At 32.5% G+C, this 17,907-nt stretch overlaps 1 protein-coding gene across 4 annotated transcripts; it reads left to right on the forward strand.

The window, feature by feature from the left end:
- The first annotated feature begins 329 nt into the window (after nucleotides 1–329).
- LOC106060068 (solute carrier family 25 member 35-like) lies at nucleotides 330–17,639 on the forward strand. 4 transcript variants are annotated; one of them, XR_008776648.1, is made up of 8 exons: nucleotides 330–472; nucleotides 4,090–4,237; nucleotides 4,384–4,518; nucleotides 6,008–6,127; nucleotides 7,373–7,459; nucleotides 9,334–9,465; nucleotides 11,255–15,968; nucleotides 16,011–17,639. XR_008776648.1 is itself a non-coding variant. In XM_013217817.2 (7 exons), the coding sequence occupies exons 1-7, from the start codon at nucleotides 408–410 to the stop codon at nucleotides 11,576–11,578; spliced, it is 1,011 nt and encodes a 336-aa protein (XP_013073271.2). In that variant the 5' UTR covers nucleotides 330–407; the 3' UTR covers nucleotides 11,579–17,639. The 4 variants fall into 4 exon arrangements, 3 of the variants coding, with proteins under 3 accessions (XP_013073271.2, XP_013073274.1, XP_055876957.1); XM_013217817.2 differs by having other exon boundaries at nucleotides 11,255–17,639; XM_013217820.2 differs by lacking the exon at nucleotides 330–472 and adding an exon at nucleotides 2,439–2,596 and having other exon boundaries at nucleotides 11,255–17,639.
- The last annotated feature ends 268 nt before the right edge of the window (nucleotides 17,640–17,907 follow it).

Consider the following 17,907-nt stretch of genomic DNA (forward strand, 5'->3'; position numbering starts at 1 on the left):
GCAACAAGGATCTGTTTGAGATATTAAGATTTAATTTTTAAAATGTTGGCTAGATGATTCAGTTGTAAATATTGTCTTTATTTCCATATTTCTGACAGTTGTGGTAAGTGAGGTTCTGTGCGAGCAGATTTTGTTCAGATTCAACCTGGTTTTTTACTTAATGGCAATCAACGCTGAAAAAAATTGCGACTCACTAATGTGGCAATTGTTGGGATAAAATAGATTTCATTTTTATCAGCAAGAAAGTCATTTCGTTATTTTATTTCGTTTGTTTTTGTTTATTTTTTAGGAAAAAAAGTTGGGGGAAGGCATCATGAGGAGCTGCCGCACGGGGCATCATATACCCTAGCTACGCCACTGCTACTAGCTCAACCAATTGAAGAAGATATCCTTCAAAGACGCTGGAGATGGATTGGGGAACACCCTTCGCTAGCCAGCATACAACATCACAAGACAAGGCATCACCTGAAAAGTATTATTACTTTAAATGTTACCTCGAATGAGTACTACAGAATTAAAACTAAAAATTAAAAGAAAAATAGATTTAATTTAAAAAAAAATAAATGCTTCAAATGTTAGTAATTTTTCTTCACTTTAAAAATGTATGTACATTTCGTGAGTAGCTTTAGATCAACATTAGTGTCCCAACAAACCCACTCACTAAGGCTTAGTTGTTTTACACTATTCCAACACATTTGAAATGGGCAGGGGGAGAGCGGGGGAGATTGAGTGTAAAATGTGTGCCTACGTGCTGCTTGGACATTGAAATAATACATAAAGGGCAAGCACTCAACCAAATTGATTCGTTTGCCTCAGCTTTTGTTAGCCACTAATTAGTTTCCCTGAATATCTTAGGCCATTCTTTGTCTATATTTGTCAAGTAATGTAGACTTCCAGCTTAACATAAACCTGACGACTTTCTGCACTACAAATATTTGCAAATGAAGTTCAGTTCATTTAATCAAGTTTCTAATGCACTGCTTCCCAAACTCATTTTTTTTTTCATATACCTTTGAATATTATATATAAATAATATAAACAAAATAGGTACAATGCAAGCGTATTCGCCTTTTTCAAAGAAAAATAGAATGAACTACATAGAAACATTTCAATACAATTATCAACCCCAATCTATCTATATATGAACGCAAAATACCTATGACTCACTAACGTATGTATGTTGTACACAAGAAATCACATGAACTGCTGCACAGAATCGCATGCAATTTCGTGCACAGGTTCCTTTGACCTCTGAGTTGCTAAGATACGGCTTTGACAGATTCACAGTCTGAACTCAGCAATTCACGAAAAAAAAAAACGCAAGCTTTCTATAAAGCCTAAGTATTTTAGTGTCGGTATTTTCCCCAAAAGACCGCATAGTGTATATAAAGCTTAAATAGAGATGGCACACACATTTTTAAAGCATAATGGCAATGTCTTCGGTTCCGAAGATTAAGGATGAGGGCAGTGTTTGCCTGGTCGTGCGGTTTGTGCGCTGGACTGTCGTACGGATTTATCGATGGTCTCAGGTTCAAACCCCTGCCCGCTCCCATCCCCCGTCGTCCTGCGGGAGGTTTGGACTAGGAAGTAAACAATCTTCAACTCTGAAGGCACATCCGAAACATGTAAAACATTTTACAAACAAACATTTTCACAAACATGACTACACAAACCCAGCTGCGACCTGCATATTTTCCCGTATCTCATGGACAAAGCCGTTGTCCGCTGGCAGTCGATCACGTCATTGTCATGCATTGTGCTTACATTCCAACATGCACTTTTGAGATATTTCCGCTTTTTACTCGGGGATGATTCGACATTACGTGGAAATTGTGAAACATGGTAAGCTAACCCGCAATAGGTATTTTTGTATAGTGAAATGTGGATTGCGCAAACCAAAACTAATGTCGACCAAAGATCATAATTTTTTTTTATTTATTTATTTTTGATTTGGGTTACGACATATTGTAATTTCATTTCCGCTTCCCTTAGTTATGGGGATTTTTCCGGTGTGCGTGTAGGCCTATATACTCTGTAGTTTTCCCCTCAAAATCAAAAGAGGTCAAATAAACGATTAAAATTAATAAAAACAAATGATTTTTCTTTTTTTTTAAAGAGGACCCAATGCCAAAATAAAGGTATTGTAGAGAATTGGAAAATGACATTCAATTGAGGAGTCATCAGCTTAAAAAAGGAGGAATTTTCTTAAAAAAAAAACTTTTTTTACGTTACATATACTTGTTTCTTCTTCCGGTTGATATGAATCCTGTGTAAATCGAAAATGACCATTATGTGTTTAGTGTTTAGAATATTAGATCTCATTTTTGAACCACTAGTAGACAAACACAATTAAAAGACAAAACGAAGAGCTACCGAGACTCTCACACGAAAATATAGCTAAAATTAAACTTCATATAGTCTATGTTGTGATTTCGATATTCTTTGTTAGAGTGATGTCCCCTCGATAAATGAAAGTGCACATTCTGTCAAGTTCACGTTTTTATGTTTGGATGAAATCAGCTGATTTTGTTTATATTGACATGCTGACTTCAAATGATGAGCATAATGTATAGATTTGTCTTTCGATACAATTAAAGTAGGTCACCTAAGTTAAACGTTTGTATTTGTTTTACACTAGACCCATCTGCTTTAAATTCTAATTATATTGTATCATCTAGATCTAAGAATCTATGTTTAAAATTCTTTGGCCTACTTAATTCTAAGAGTAAAGCAGTAAAGTCGTTTCAGTAACCACTAAAAGTCCACTTAGTCTTATATGAGACATTTCTTTACTGACTTTAGACTTTAGTCTTATAGTTATATACTCTGGATCTAGAATATAGAATTCTATATCGTCTTTAAACTTATGTAGACTAGGATAAGTATAAATATGCTAATACTAATATTATTTAATATATTGAATAGTCTTTTAAACTTTTAGATCTAGACTCCACTCTAGTCACTCTAGAACCTAGATCACTAGATGTAGATAAAATAATTAAATCTCTGACTCTGTGTAGTTAATTATCTTTTTACAATTTACACGTTTATTCATTTGTTTATTCATTTATCTTTTAAACAAATGTACTGTAGACTGTAGATCCAGTTCTATTGTACAGCATACTCAGTTTAGGCCTCATTATGTCTCTGAGTCTGTGATCTTCATCTCAGTCTAGAGTCTGTACTAGCTATACAGTTAATACAGTGAATACCTATACTCAATAGCCTATAGTATATAAACAATATCTAGGCTAATTAATAATGGTAATACTATTAATTTTGTGACTTTGTAACATTAGTCATTGTGGACATTGAGTGAATTAGACTTTGACCATAAATAAAGACATACTTTACTTGGTTCAGAGTTCAGGCTAATTTAAACTTATTGTGGACTTTGTTTAGAAACGTGTATTTTAATCCTGCAAATAGATCTAGATCTAGTAACACTGGCTTGATTTTGTAGCTGTAGTTAAAATATATGCTCTTATAAAAAGTTGCAGCTGTAAAAGTGAAATAGTAAATTATATATATATATATATAATAATATTCATATTTCTTTATGTTTGTATGGTTACTAATTAAGAATTCAAATTCTCAAGCTTTATTGCTGGAGTAATGAAGTTCATTGACCTACTTCAAGTGAAACTGATTTTGGCTCTTCTAAATAGATATTGTAGGACAATTCTCAAATTGACATTTCTTGAAAAAAAGCATCGACTAACAAAACTTGATTTTTCTTCAAGAAAAAATAGGTTTTAGTTCAGACTATCAACAGAGTGGACATTAGTGACTGTAGTATTCACAAACTTAATGAAACTTTAAAAAAAAAACATCATGAAGAGAAAGTCTTGAATATTAACCCTTTGCATTTAAATTGACTTGGAAGGCTATTGGCTACTTTGACATAGGTTGGATTTTAATGTTTTATTTTTAAATTTTTTTTTTTTTTTTATCTTTTTTTTTTTCTTTTCCTGTTTTCTTTTTTTAGCATTGCAAAAATCATCTTTTCTTTTCTAGTGAAGGCTCTAGTAGGCATAAATACACCTTTCCATTTACATAATCTTAAATTCTATAATCTGTTTCCAAAAGGTTCTTAAGCATGTCCTCAAATGGGGTAGCAGAGTTTATGTTAGGAGGTCTTGCAACATGTGGTGCAGGTTTCTTTACCAACCCTTTAGAGGTTGTTAAAACTCGCATGCAGCTTCAAGGAGAACTTCAAGCTCATGGGCAGTATTCGGTAAAGTATTTATCATAGTATTATAAAATAACTAGATAATGTATTTCTAAAATTTTAAAATATATCTGTGTTTATCTTTAGAAATACATTTTATAACATGTTTTATTTCTTTGAACATAAAATACAAACTTTCTTATCACTTTTAGATTCATTATCGTAATGCATTTCATGCATTTGTGACCATTGCAAGAAATGATGGAATACTAGCATTACAGAGTGGTCTTGTTCCAGCTATATGGTATCAGTTTTTTATGAATGGGACCAGACTAGGAACATATCAAGTAAGTGAACAATGGTACTGTGTGATGTTACCAACCATAACTATTTGCAAAAATGGATGGCTGCTTGGCCATGAGGTTTACACTTTACACTGTCATCATGATGGTCCCAAGTTTAAACCCTGCGTGATGTTGTTCTCTGCTATCCTGCAGTAGGTTTTGGCTGAAACATAATAATCTTAAAATCTGAATGAAAGCCTGAAACTTGAAACTAAAGACTGAAAGTTGTGCTGTTGTGTCTAGGTGGTTGTGCAGTATGTGTACTGGGCTATCATTTGGTAGTCTTGATGATCCAGGGTTGATAACCTGTCTGCTGTCAACCCCCAGGAGGTTTGGACTAGGAAGTAGATTATCTTCAACTCTGTAGCAACACCAGAAACATGTACAACATTTTACAAACAAACAAGCAATTAAAATTACTGTAGAACAGTACATACAATGAAAATTAAAAGACATGAATATTTACAGTTACATAAGAAAACTTTCATACTCTTTCCATATTTATATATACAAACTAGCCACGTATTGAAAATAAGAAAAAATATTATATTTTATTGGACGAAAAAATGAGTAAAGTTAAAACTAGTTTATCAGACAATTATTATAAGAATGTGATGCTTGTATCATGTGGTGATCACAGATTACAAATTCTAGATAAAAATCTAGTGACTCAAACACTCCAGCATAATTTGGGGATCTATTGTAATAAAATTTATTGATCAATAGTTTGATATAGAATAAATTCAATAATACAACAAAATAAATATGTAGACAGATTATTACATGTATAATTGCACAATATCAATTAATAATAAATCAACACAGTGAATTAAAAACTGAACTATTGAACCAAACTGGTCAAAACTGACTGAATCGAACTGAACTCATGAACACAGCTCTCTCTTATTTATAAAACTATGCTTATTTTTGAAAACCTACAGATTAAATGAACCAGCCAGAAGAAGTTTAAAAAAAAAATCAGTTGCTTCCTTAAATCATTTAGCTTTTTCGTAATGATCTGGAAAATGATGTAACTTCAAACACTTACCTGTTTTAACCGGTAATACTTGTTTTTTGTTTTTTTTTAACAACAATCAATAAGCATGAGACGGAGTAATAAAGCCCACCAAAACATAACCTCTTCTGTGGGATTCTTCAACTTCATACAAATAAGACCTTTTGTGGTATGGGTAATGCAATGCATTACTCAGCATTGTTAAATATGTAGAACAAAAAAAAAAAACAATCATGAGAGAACAAAATATGAAGATATAATAATGCTAAAACTTCATCAAGGTATTGAGACCAAATAAAAACACCAGCATTAAGTGGAAACTCAAAGAATTTAGATTTTACTTAATTTAGGTACTTCCAATTGATTGGTATTTAGTCTAGTTCCTCGCAGTCTGTATTTTTTTTTACACACTAGTTACTGATGCATTATATATTTTTATTGGTATATTTAGTATATATGACCCATTGTCATCTACAGATACAAGATAATTTAGGTTTGACTAAAGATGAAAATGGCAACCATAGTTTTCCTAGAAGTGTGATAGCAGGTGCTCTAGCTGGTTGTGTGGGAGCTGTTGTTGGTAGCCCATTTTACATGGTTTGTATTCATAAATAGATATCAGGTCTTAGGAATGGTTTTAAACTTTCATACTAAATACAAGATAAAGTGGTAGTCCTTTTTATGTGACTATCATGTTTATTGAAGTGTCTTTAGCTTTGCTGTATAGCTCAAGTAATTATTATAAATATTAATGTTATCAATATTAGTATATTTCACACTCTATAGTGTGTAAACTACCACAGAAATAGCAGGCTGTCACTGGACTGTATAGTGACATGCTTGAGAGTGCAAAATCAGGTGAAATAAAGTAATACAGAAACGAAGTCTTTGAACAAATTGTTGTACCACAAGTGTACAGATAAATAATTATTGAGTCAGGACACAGCAAACCTTATTCAGGACATATAGCAGTCTCCAGAACAAAGAAAATAATTTGGATACACTTCTACTGGCCAAGCATAACAAAAGATTTGAAGAAATATTTCAGTACATGTCATGTTTTCCAGATAAAAGGTTGAAAGGGCAGACAAATACAAGCACCACTTCAAACTGTAGAACTCATAAACTATTCCAGAAAGTTGCTGTCAACATTGTTGGACATATGCCAATTGAATCAGCCAGAAATCATAAATAAAAACCTACTCTGGAAGATACATGTACTAGATGGCCAGAGTAGTAACTGTTAAATCTTAAATATTCTTGAATGCCCCTCCCAAATCCACCTTATGCAGACCCTACTTCCACTACAGCCCAACATAACCAACACCCTGTACGGCAGTGCTGAACAACTGAAGAAAACAGCACACTTTTTTTCCTTGGCACAATCTGCAAAAGATCTCACAGCTCAGCAGCAATAAAGCTGGCTAGAAGAAGAAGAAGAAATATTCTTTGTCAGAAGAGTAAAAAAACAAAAAGAAGGCAAAAAATAAATTCAATTTATTTTATGATAATAAATAACAGTGAAAAATTACTTTCTTTTATTTTATATTTCATTTTTTTGTCTTAAAGTTTTATTGTCATAAGTAATGTAAATAAACACTATGTTTATCATAGTGTACCAGCGTTTAAAACATTTGTTAAACCAAAGAAAAACATTCTCAGCCTCAGATATTTGCATTTAGTTCTATATAGGATTAATTCTAAATTTAAAAAATCACAACCCTGCAGTGGCATTGATGAGTATACTATAAATAACTCCCATGGATGTTCAGCATAAATGGGTTAATTTATTTATTAGTAATGCTTAATTATCCATCATCACAACTGTGTCTTGCTTTGTAGGTGAAGACCCATCTTCAGGCAAAGGCTAACAAAGAAATTGCTGTTGGTCATCAGCACCCTCATGAATCTATGTCACATGCTATCAAGGTAAGCAAAAAAAAAAAGAACATTCTCTGTTGCAATTTTTTGCATTTGAAAGTGAAGATTTTAAAAGCTTGACTTTAATAGATAACTCGTCTCTCCATACAAGTAGCTGCCAACAAAACCTATCAATCATCATTATCTATATATATCTATCTATAGTTCGTCCATTGTGGTTTGATGATGACCACTTTGTCATCCAGGGCCTGAGGGATTTGCACTGTGGTTTTATGCCTCCTCATGTGGCTGGTGAGACCTATGTGAGCCCGGAATGTTCGGCCGCACACTGGGCAGGTTATTCCAGCTGGAGCTAGTGTCGTTTGCCTTGCTTTTTCTTCTGCCAGCGTTGTTCTTTTTTCCTCAGCAACCTGTGCGCCAGTTTTCACAGCACGACGCCATGATGCTCTGTCATGTGCCTCTGTCTCCCAGGTACCATTAGACACAATTCAAAACCAAGCCTTTCGGCTAATTAGTGGAGGTATGAGAACTACTCCCACAGCAGCCTTTGAAATAGACTCCAATATTGAACCTCTTAAGTTAAGGCGCAACAGAGCAGCATTAGAAGCTATTGAGAGATACAGAAGGTTGGAGGATGATCATCCAATAAATTACTAACTCAGAGAAATTGGAAAAACAACCAAAAAAAGCAAAGGACTCTGATCCAACTTACTGACGAACTAGCCCTAAAACACCACCTACCCAATAACAGAGAAAAAATTACCAGATTTTCAAACATTACACCCGGACTAAACTACAAACAACCAACCATCAAAACACATTTACTAAATAAAATAACACCTTAACAAAAGAATCAAATCCACTGGAGCTCAAATTAGGCACGCTTGAAACAATTGAAAGCTATCAAAAAACTGCTATCCATATTTATACAGACGGATCGGCTTTCAAAGTCACCATCAATGCTGGTCTTGTTGCCTTCCTGGTCTTCCCTAACAATAAACACTTTGAGATAAGCGCACCCTGTGGCGATTACTGCTCAAACTTCCAAGCCGAAATTGAGGCAATTACTATACCACTACAGACAGTGGAAAACAACTTATATGAAGGAGTGCAACCACCATCAGATATTGTTGTCTTTACAGACTCCCAATCTACTCTGCAAGCACTTAACAGCAGCACCTCAAACAGCCCAAGAGAGTTGACAACACTCATTGTGATAATCCATCAGATGATATCAAAATTAAATATCAATATCACACTACAGTGGATCCCTGGACACATTGGCATCATGGGAAATGAAAAGGCAGATAAGCTATCAAAGGCAGGTTCATCTATGGAACAACCAGATAGACCTGTTAACTACCTGACCCTAAGGTCAATATTAGTCAACAATCACAAAGAGGAGTGGCTCAACCAATGGGCATCAGGAAACACAGGCAGAGCCATGTACAAAGAAATGACTATGCCTAACAAACTGGACAGTGTTAACTTCCTCCCCAGCAAAGAACAATCTACAATTTTCCAACTAAGAACATGACACACACCACTATTAAATTACCACCTGAACAAAATAAACTCCACACAACTCCCCCTTTGAAACCATAAACCATATCCTCTTTGAATTCCCCTCCCTAATCCACCTTAGGCAGACCCTACTTTCACTACAGCCCAACATAACCAACACCCTGTATGGCAGTGCTGAACAACTGAAGAAAACAGCACACTTTTTTTCCTTGGCACAGTCTGCAAAAGATCTCACAGCTCAGCAGCAATAAAGCTGGCTAGAAGAAGAAAAAGCTTGGCTTACAAAATTTTTTTTTTTTTTTAAATATATATTTAATCATATTTGCCATGTATACATTTATATTTTTCTTCTTATAAATAATAATATGGTTCAAAATAACTTTTTATCTCTATTTTAGACTATCTATAAAGATCATGGTGCTGTTGGTCTGTGGCGAGGTGTTACCGCAGCTGTGATGAGAGTTACTGTTGGCTCAGCTGCCCAACTTTCTACTTTTTCTGAGGCAAAAACTATGATAGACAGCACACAAGTAAATACATAATGATGATAATTTAAAGACAATTTTATTTATTTAATTATAAATTTTACTGTACTATATTAAATACTATAAAATCATTAAAGCTTTTAACACACCAAAAAAGCATGTTTTTAGGCAGATCACACAATCTGCTTTTTCATGCCTTCTACTCATATCACCATGTGGTGACAATAACTTGAGCATGGGGACACGACAGTTCGTTCACTGACATTTCATTCAACGACAAATCGTTCACGACTCTTCGTTCACCAGACAATTTGTTCATGCGACTATTCGTTCACCAACATATCGCTCACAGAAAACTTGCTCACAGACTATTTGTTCATGGACAACTTGCTCACAACAATCCTTCACAGACAAATTGTTCACAGACTAATCGTTCACTGGATTTAACATATTGTTAATATTGTTAATATTATATATTCTAGTCGCGTTTAATTTGTTTACATTAAAACTTTTGTTGCTATTATTTCAACAAAAAAAAACTGAATGCTATAGGTCAGGCCTTATCAGAATTTTTTTGGTTATTTTTTTTGTATTTGTTAATTCTTTGTTAATGATGACAGTATGTGATAAAAATTATACTTAAAAAATGCGATCTTACAACAAGCTAGATAGAACATTTTAGTGGGCCCTCTTTGAACTCTAGGCAACATTTTTACTTTCATCATTTGATGAAAGTTTATTTGTTGTTGTTATCTTTGAGTATTTTAAAAATATATATATTTTTTTTTTTGTATTTATTTATTTATTTGTTTACATTTTTTCTCACCAAACTTAACATGCCTATTGGACATTTTCACTATAAAGTAAATAATGAATAAAGAATTAACAAAAAAAATATTTTTTTATTGGATTAAATTGTTTTTGTGGAAATAATAGCTACAAAAGTTTTAATGTAAACAAATTAAACACTTGACAAGAATATATAATATTAACAATATGTGAACGATTTGTCCATGTTAGAATTGTCAGTGAACAATTTGGCGTGTAAATGATATGTTGTGAACCAACTGTCTGTGAACAAATTGTCAGTGAGCAATTTGTTGGTGAGCGATATGTTGGGTGAACGAAAAGTCGTGAACAAAATGTCAGTGAATGAATTGTCGTGGAACCTTTGAGCATAAATGTGAGCTTCATTTCATTTTACTTGGTAATAATCTTTCTGCTAACCAAAGTATATCAGTCTTATTTAGAATTCAAATGCTATTGAAAATCAAATGTCACCATCTTCTTCTTTGCACACCTAATAGGCACAATAGCAACTTTTGGTCTTAAAAAAATGTACCAAATTGTTTTTAAAATAAGTATGCATTCTGTAAATATAGGAAACAACTTTTAAAAGCAAGTCATATTTCAGAAATGCAGTTTGTGTTTCACAATTATTTTTTTCAAAAAGTAAATGCTCAATTAAAAACATAATTTTAATATCATCTTTATCATGCTCAAATTAAGTGTAAATCTATTTATAGTACCCTAAAATTTTTTTTCTATTTTGACATTTTTTTATTTCACTATTATTTTTATCATGCTTGAAATAAGTACAAACCTTCTTATAATTCTCCAACGTTGTATTTTTTATAAATTTTAAAATTAAATATGCATTTTTATGAACTTTTATTTACAAGATAAAACACAAAAGTTTGTATTTTGCATGGTTCTGTTATACATAAGACCAGTTTTTATACAGCTTGAATTAGCACAAGTAACATTTCAGTGTTTACTAATATTTTTACAGTGTATATGATCCATTGAAAAATCCACCTTGTTTTCTTTCTAGGTTTTTAAACCTAACAGCTTCATGACCACATTTTCTGCCAGCATGGTGAGCGGTATCTTTGTGACTGTCTTCATGACACCATTTGATGTCATTTCTACCAGACTGTACAATCAGCCAGTCTCTGTGACTGGCAAAGGGACCATTTACTCAGGTGTGTTGGACTGCTTCCTTAAGATATTCAAGCTTGAAGGCATCTGGGGCTTCTACAAAGGTTGGGTTCCATCCTACCTGAGACTTGGGCCCCATACTACTATCAGTCTAGTGCTGTGGGATGAGGCAAGGAAGATCTACATTGCCAGGACAAACGCCAAAGTGAAGAGCTAGTGTTTGCAATTGTATCCTGTTGACTTTTTTGTCTTTCTTTGTTTGTTGGCCTTGTTTAATGCTTAATTTTTAGATAGGTAATTGAAATAATTGGTGTTATTGAAGCTCAAACTGTTAGAGGATTTTAGGGCTTCCATTTTATAAGAATATCAGCGACAAGTTTTTAAATTTTCCACAAATTTTTTGTTTCATTATTCTTAAAGATTTTTATTAGTTATTCAAAAGGGGAGGAATACAGTCAACTCCTAAAATTTCTAAATGAAACTTGTATGGATCAAACATGTATCCAAAAAGATATTTTAAGGAGTCTCCTTTGTTTATTTTTTTTATGTATATTTTTTTATTTATTTATTTTGTATGTATATTTTTTGTTTCCTATGAATTTGTTTTCTCCAGCATTCTTAACACTTGTACTGAAACATTTTCTGAATTTCATTAGACAATTTTGTAAAATATTACACAGTTCTTTAAAAATACCATTACAGACTATATTCTATATTCTACAAAAACATAATCCCCTTTTAAAATTCTAATATTTTTTGTTTAATCTCATCCTCACCAGTTAACTTGATAACAATTTGTTTAAATGTAGCCGTACTATAGAAAGAATGCATATTATGAGAATTAAAAAAAAAATAACTGACAGAATAGGGAAATGCTATTGGTTAATACACTTTTTTGAAAGTAACTACTTATATTGGAAATAAAGGCTATACTTTAAATTTAGAACTATATGTTGAATAAAAAAGTAATAACTTATTTGCCTCTTTATTTTTTTTTACCTAAATCCATTTTTTTTTTCTACTTATTCCCATGCCCAATCATTTATAGGGAGGAGGGAGGGAAAGTTAATTTATTTTCTTTTTTTATTTTCTATAAAGATCAATATTCACATTTTTTAAATATTTTTTTTGAAAAAAAAATCTACATGTTTAAATCTGTTATATTCCTATTCCAACATATTCCAGAAGATTTACTTAGATGTTCATCAAAGTAGTGTTACCTCTTGAAGGACGTAATTATCTTTTTTGAAGTAACATTTGCATAAGTCGACCATTTCATGTAATATTTTGTTTACATTGTTTTGTGTACAAAAATAAACAACTATTACAGTATTCTGATGAATAAAATATTACTTGGGTGCAAATATGTTTATACCAGTATAAAAAGAAAGATTGCTAACAAGATATTTTTTTTGGACTGCTGATTGGGTATGTTATGTTGTTAGACCTTGTTACAAACATTATCTTTTGTTATATATATATATATATATATATATATATATATATATATATATATATATATATATATATATATATATATATATATATATATATATATATTTGTGTTACAAACAAATAATCCTGTTAGCTTCTTGTTATATGAGATAATGATTAAAACTAACTGTTGCATTATCTTATGTTCTGGAGTTGTCTGTTTTCCAGAAAACAAATATTCATGTTAGCTTCTTATTATATAAGATTTTGATACCAGTGGTTTACCTGCACATGTAAATAATTGACAGATTTAGATTTGTCTAACATGTTGTTCATAGTTATTAAGTAGTTCATGATTTACTCAGTTAGTTTGGCACTTATGGGTTGCCTGAATCAGCCAGGAAAAAGCAATGACATTGTTTAAGTCTCTAATTAACGTGTTTGACTTACATTAACACATTGATCTGAATGGGATGTAACTATCTTCTCTTTTGAAGGAACATTTGTAATTTATATGGTAAGAAGATAATGTTTTCTAAAATATAATACTTATAAGAAATATTCTTTGTCCTGGACATAAAAATAATCACTTCTTAATTTTTTAAATTATCTTCCATGTACATTTAGGCTACAAGTATTGTTTTGTTATTTTCTTTCTTCACTAATCTTAAAAATGTGCTATGTTTATGTATTGGGAAAGATGTATTGTAATAATATGAACTTTCAAATGTTTAAAGAATTTTTCTCAGGATTTACTGTGTTTTTAGTGATAGATTTTTAATTTCAATAACATTGTTATTAAACACACCAAAGAAACTTGTTTAACATCACTGCTTATATACTGAGTTTTTTTGTTTTTTTTTAATCCAATTTTTAAGTTTAATTGCATCTTCAGGTTGCATGTTTGTTGGGCAGTATTTTACTGAGTCATTACACCTCACCCATAGTTATTACAGACTTTTGTTTCTTGCTGTTCATAAGGTTTGAGATGAGACAGTTTTCCTGTCTCAAGAGGCTTAAAGAAAACTTGCTCATATGTCAATTATTTCTGCCTCAGAGTGGAGTAAGGCTCTACGGGAGGACTGATCCTTTCAGCCTTGCCACCAATTGGAGTTCATCTCAGGTTACTAAAGAGTGACTCTCTTGTGACAGACATTTCTTGCAAGTTCAAGTCTTGAGTAAAAGTTTATACTTCTATTTACCATTTAAAGCCACCTCTGCTGCAATGTTTATACCAGTAGACATAGTCTCTAGCTTCTCAATTTTAGGGCAACCTTTTTTAATTATTTCATTGGTATCTGTGTATATATTTTGGAATTAATTCATTTGGTGTTAAGGCTCACTGTTTTATGACCAACTTAATGTACTTTTCATTGCATTAGTAATGAGCGCATAATTAGAGTATTGGTTCACTCTTAAACATCTTGCTTTGAGACATGATCCTTCCAGGTGATACTTGTGCATTGTAAACAACACTGGTGAAAGCTGTTTGTCTATTTTTAGGGTCACAGGGCAGGGCAATTAGTACATAGGATTGTAGATTATCAATGAAGTTGTCCTAGTCACTATGGCAACATACTTTGAAAGTTAAGCAACAGATCTAGAGGCTTCTCCAATTTCTTATGACATCTCATTGTTTAAGTTTAAATTAAATGTCTTTTTGTTGAGAATTTTGTAGATTTGCTTGATATGAGGCCTCGGTTGAACTCAATATAGGCTACTACATCTGTAGTCTTCTATAGAAATATTAGTGCATCAGCCTATGCTCTGCATTGAAATGCATTTATAATTGTCACATTCCAAGTATTTTGTAAATTGTATTACGTTTTCATCTTTAAAATTTTGGGGAGATTGTTTCTTCCTCTGACAACAGAAAAAATAGCTCAGGATGTGGTTCACTTAGGCATATTTTCCAGTTTGGATAACTACTCCAGAAATTCCATCTTCTCCTGTTGAGTTAGCACTTAAATGATTTGTGGAGGTTCTAAGCGCAATTCAACCATAAGTTCTGTGCATATTCAATCTTATAATTGTTGAGAGAGCTAGCCAAGGCTCTTGAAATTCCAGGCTTGCTCCCTTCTGCCAGCCAGACTGAACAATAGTTTTATTTGGGACTAACCATACAGGTGTCATACTAACCATACAGGTGTCATTTTCAATCTCCAACCAGCACAATGAAACAGTGTTCTTAGGCACCCCAGTGGGAGTCTTCTTTTGCTACCCTATTGGCCTAGTCATCTCCTCTAATGACAGTTTCCACCCTGGCCATGTTGCAGCTGGGTAGCATAGCCATGAACTCCATTTTGTTGAGTTCTTTGCAGTGCTCAACATGTTTTCCCATTGACATTGTCTGATCTTAAATGAATCCCAAAAGCTGCTCTTGTGCTAGTGGTCAGCATTCATTTTGAAGGATCAGGGCTCCATGAGCATTGCCCTGTTCAGGCTGGAGGAAAGGACAAGGTTAGCAAGCCTTTCTTCCTGATGTTACTTCAGAAACCCACTGCAGGTTATGTTTCACTTATTTTCACTTATGGATGTTTCCACAAGGGGGATATTGCCATCATTTTGTCCATCTCTTTGTCTACATGTAAAAAAACATGCAATGTTCAAGTTGACCATTTTCAGACAGGTGACAAAAAGAACTCCAAGCAATCTAATTTTTAACATATATTTTGTTTGGAGGAATACATGATTGTGGTTCTTAGCTACTGATATTTGAGCTGAAAATATTGAAACCTTGCATCCAACAGTAGATTGTGTCATAGGTCTAATCTATTTGTTGGAATGAAAACACAAAACTGTCTCTTGTTTTCTCACTCATCATTATGCCAATGCTTAAACACACAGGGAACAATTATGGTGAATAGAATATTTCCATTGCCACTCCATGCTTCTCCTATTGAGGTTATCTGTACAGAAGATTCAGGCATTCTCATAGAGTATGTAATCCTCCTAAACTGTTGAAACTCTCTTTGTAGATAGATGGATATAATACTAACACTGAGCTGCTATAGTTTACTTGAAGTCAAGACACTTGTCATAATATTTAATGCACCCAGTAAGATAAATAAAGTTCCTTTTGTATCTATATATATTTTTTTTTGAAATGTTTTTTGCTTTGATGTTGATCTAGCTCCCTTTTGTGCAGGCAAATTCTACTTCTAGTGATGTAGGTCATTCTTCTAGTGACGTATGTCATTCTTCCAGTGACGTAGGTCATTCTTCTAGTGATGTAGGTCATTCTTCTAGTGACATAGTGACAGTGACCTGCTGATCATCTGTCTAACCATCTAGCTGTAGTTCCTTTACTTTCCTTGTGTTAGCTTCTTTGAAGTATTTCCAGGTTGTTGTTTTTTTAGTGTAGATACCTGGACTTCAGAGATTGAGCTTTCCATACATCATAACCTTGTTGGCATCATTTCATGTTAAATGGAATATCTGTACCGGCGTACTATAGTCGTCTTTATAAGATATCAATAGAACATAACTCAGCACATTGAAACTGCCATAAAATATAACTATTCATTATGTATTTTACATAATCTCTATTTAAAAGAAAAAAAGAAGCTTGGAGTAGATAAGCCTGAAGTTATCAAATAGCCAACATATGAGCCCCAACTATTCCCAGCATTGGGTTATAGGATTAACAAATAAAAATGCTTATTAACTCTTTATAACATTATATGCACTGAGTGACAGGATGAAACATATTTGTTTCAATATAATATATTTCAACCATTTTAGTTTTGCATGAAATGCTCAATCTGAGGCCCATTAAAAGGTGCTCTGCATCTTATCAAGGTATATATCCCTTGAACTAATTACATTTGATTTGAAGCACTGGTGTTTAAAAATATATTAATATAAATGATCAAGCCATTTTGTATTTTTATTTCAACCGTTAATACACTGATGTTTACTGTTTTTCTTATTTCATGGTCAATTTTTTGTTCAAATGCTTGTATGAGAAATTTGAAAACTAGTTTTTTTTTTTTATGTATCTGTGATCCAACAGAAATATTGATTGAGCAAAATACAACAGATATAAATAGTTCATGGTCAAAGATGAGTAGAACCACATTACATAGGAACTCCGAGATGGCTCTGGAATCCTATCTTCACTTTAAAAAGCTGGCCACACACAAGGCATGGGTAGGTGCCTTTTTTTGGTTTGATATAAGTGAGCAAAATACTTACTGTATTGTAAACAAGTAATAAAGTTGTAAACTTTTTTGTTTTACTCTAGTATTAGAACATGACTTTTTAAACCTTAGAATTTTAACAATTGTGTCTAATAGTTTCAACTTATTTTTTCTTAGGCTGTAATAATTCAAATGTAAATTTGTTACATGTAAAATCTACTAGAAATCTCAAAATCAGCATTAGTTATTGTGTGGTATTTATGTATACATATTTTGCAAGCATGGGCTACTTGTCACAAATCTAAACAATGTCAGGTCAGCAACAGCAGTGAGTTTGTGTGCGGTTGAATTAATAGAATCAAGGCAGAATTTTATAGAACAAAATATCACAAAAATTCTTACATTAATCAGAGATTACTGATACATATTACATCTTTGTTTATGCAAATATGTTTGTATAGTTGAAATATGTATACAAAATATAATAAAACTATTTTGAAGTGTTCTTGATTATTGTGTTCATTTTGAACAAAATGTTATTCGGTGTTGTTTTTTTTAAACAGCTTATATCAACTCACTTTGTCCATCTGCTAAAAAGGTTTTTACACATTTCTCCCACACCCATTCTCAGATCAAGATGAAACTTTGCACAATTATTATTTGGCATTGGCAAGACATGAATCAATAAAGAAAATTAACCTATTAGGCGATTAATTACTGTTTAATTAATTATTTATTGCACTTAAAACATGAATCAATTTAAAAATTAACCAATTAATTGTTGGTAATTATTTTGTTTGATATTGAATAAGGGAAATAATTTATACATTATTGAGATATAGTTGTAAGTGCAGTTCTTAAGATTTTTTTTTTATTTTGCTTGTTTGTTGTTTTTTCATTGTTTTTGTATAGCACAACTTTTATGCTTTTAGCATGCTCATTGGGCTATAGAGCTATCTCTTTTGTGGAC

This window comes from Biomphalaria glabrata, chromosome 2 (assembly GCF_947242115.1).
Source record: "Biomphalaria glabrata chromosome 2, xgBioGlab47.1, whole genome shotgun sequence".
NCBI lineage: Eukaryota > Metazoa > Mollusca > Gastropoda > Planorbidae > Biomphalaria > Biomphalaria glabrata.

Bases quoted from the DNA above. Each gene is read 5' to 3' on its own strand.
- LOC106060068 (XM_013217817.2), top strand. From the start codon at position 408: ATGGATTGGGGAACACCCTTCGCTAGCCAGCATACAACATCACAAGAC. The intron at 4,238-4,383 runs GTAAAGTATTTA...TATCACTTTTAG, and splicing joins AAGCTCATGGGCAGTATTCG to ATTCATTATCGTAATGCATT. The intron at 6,128-7,372 runs GTTTGTATTCAT...CTTGCTTTGTAG, and splicing joins TTGGTAGCCCATTTTACATG to GTGAAGACCCATCTTCAGGC.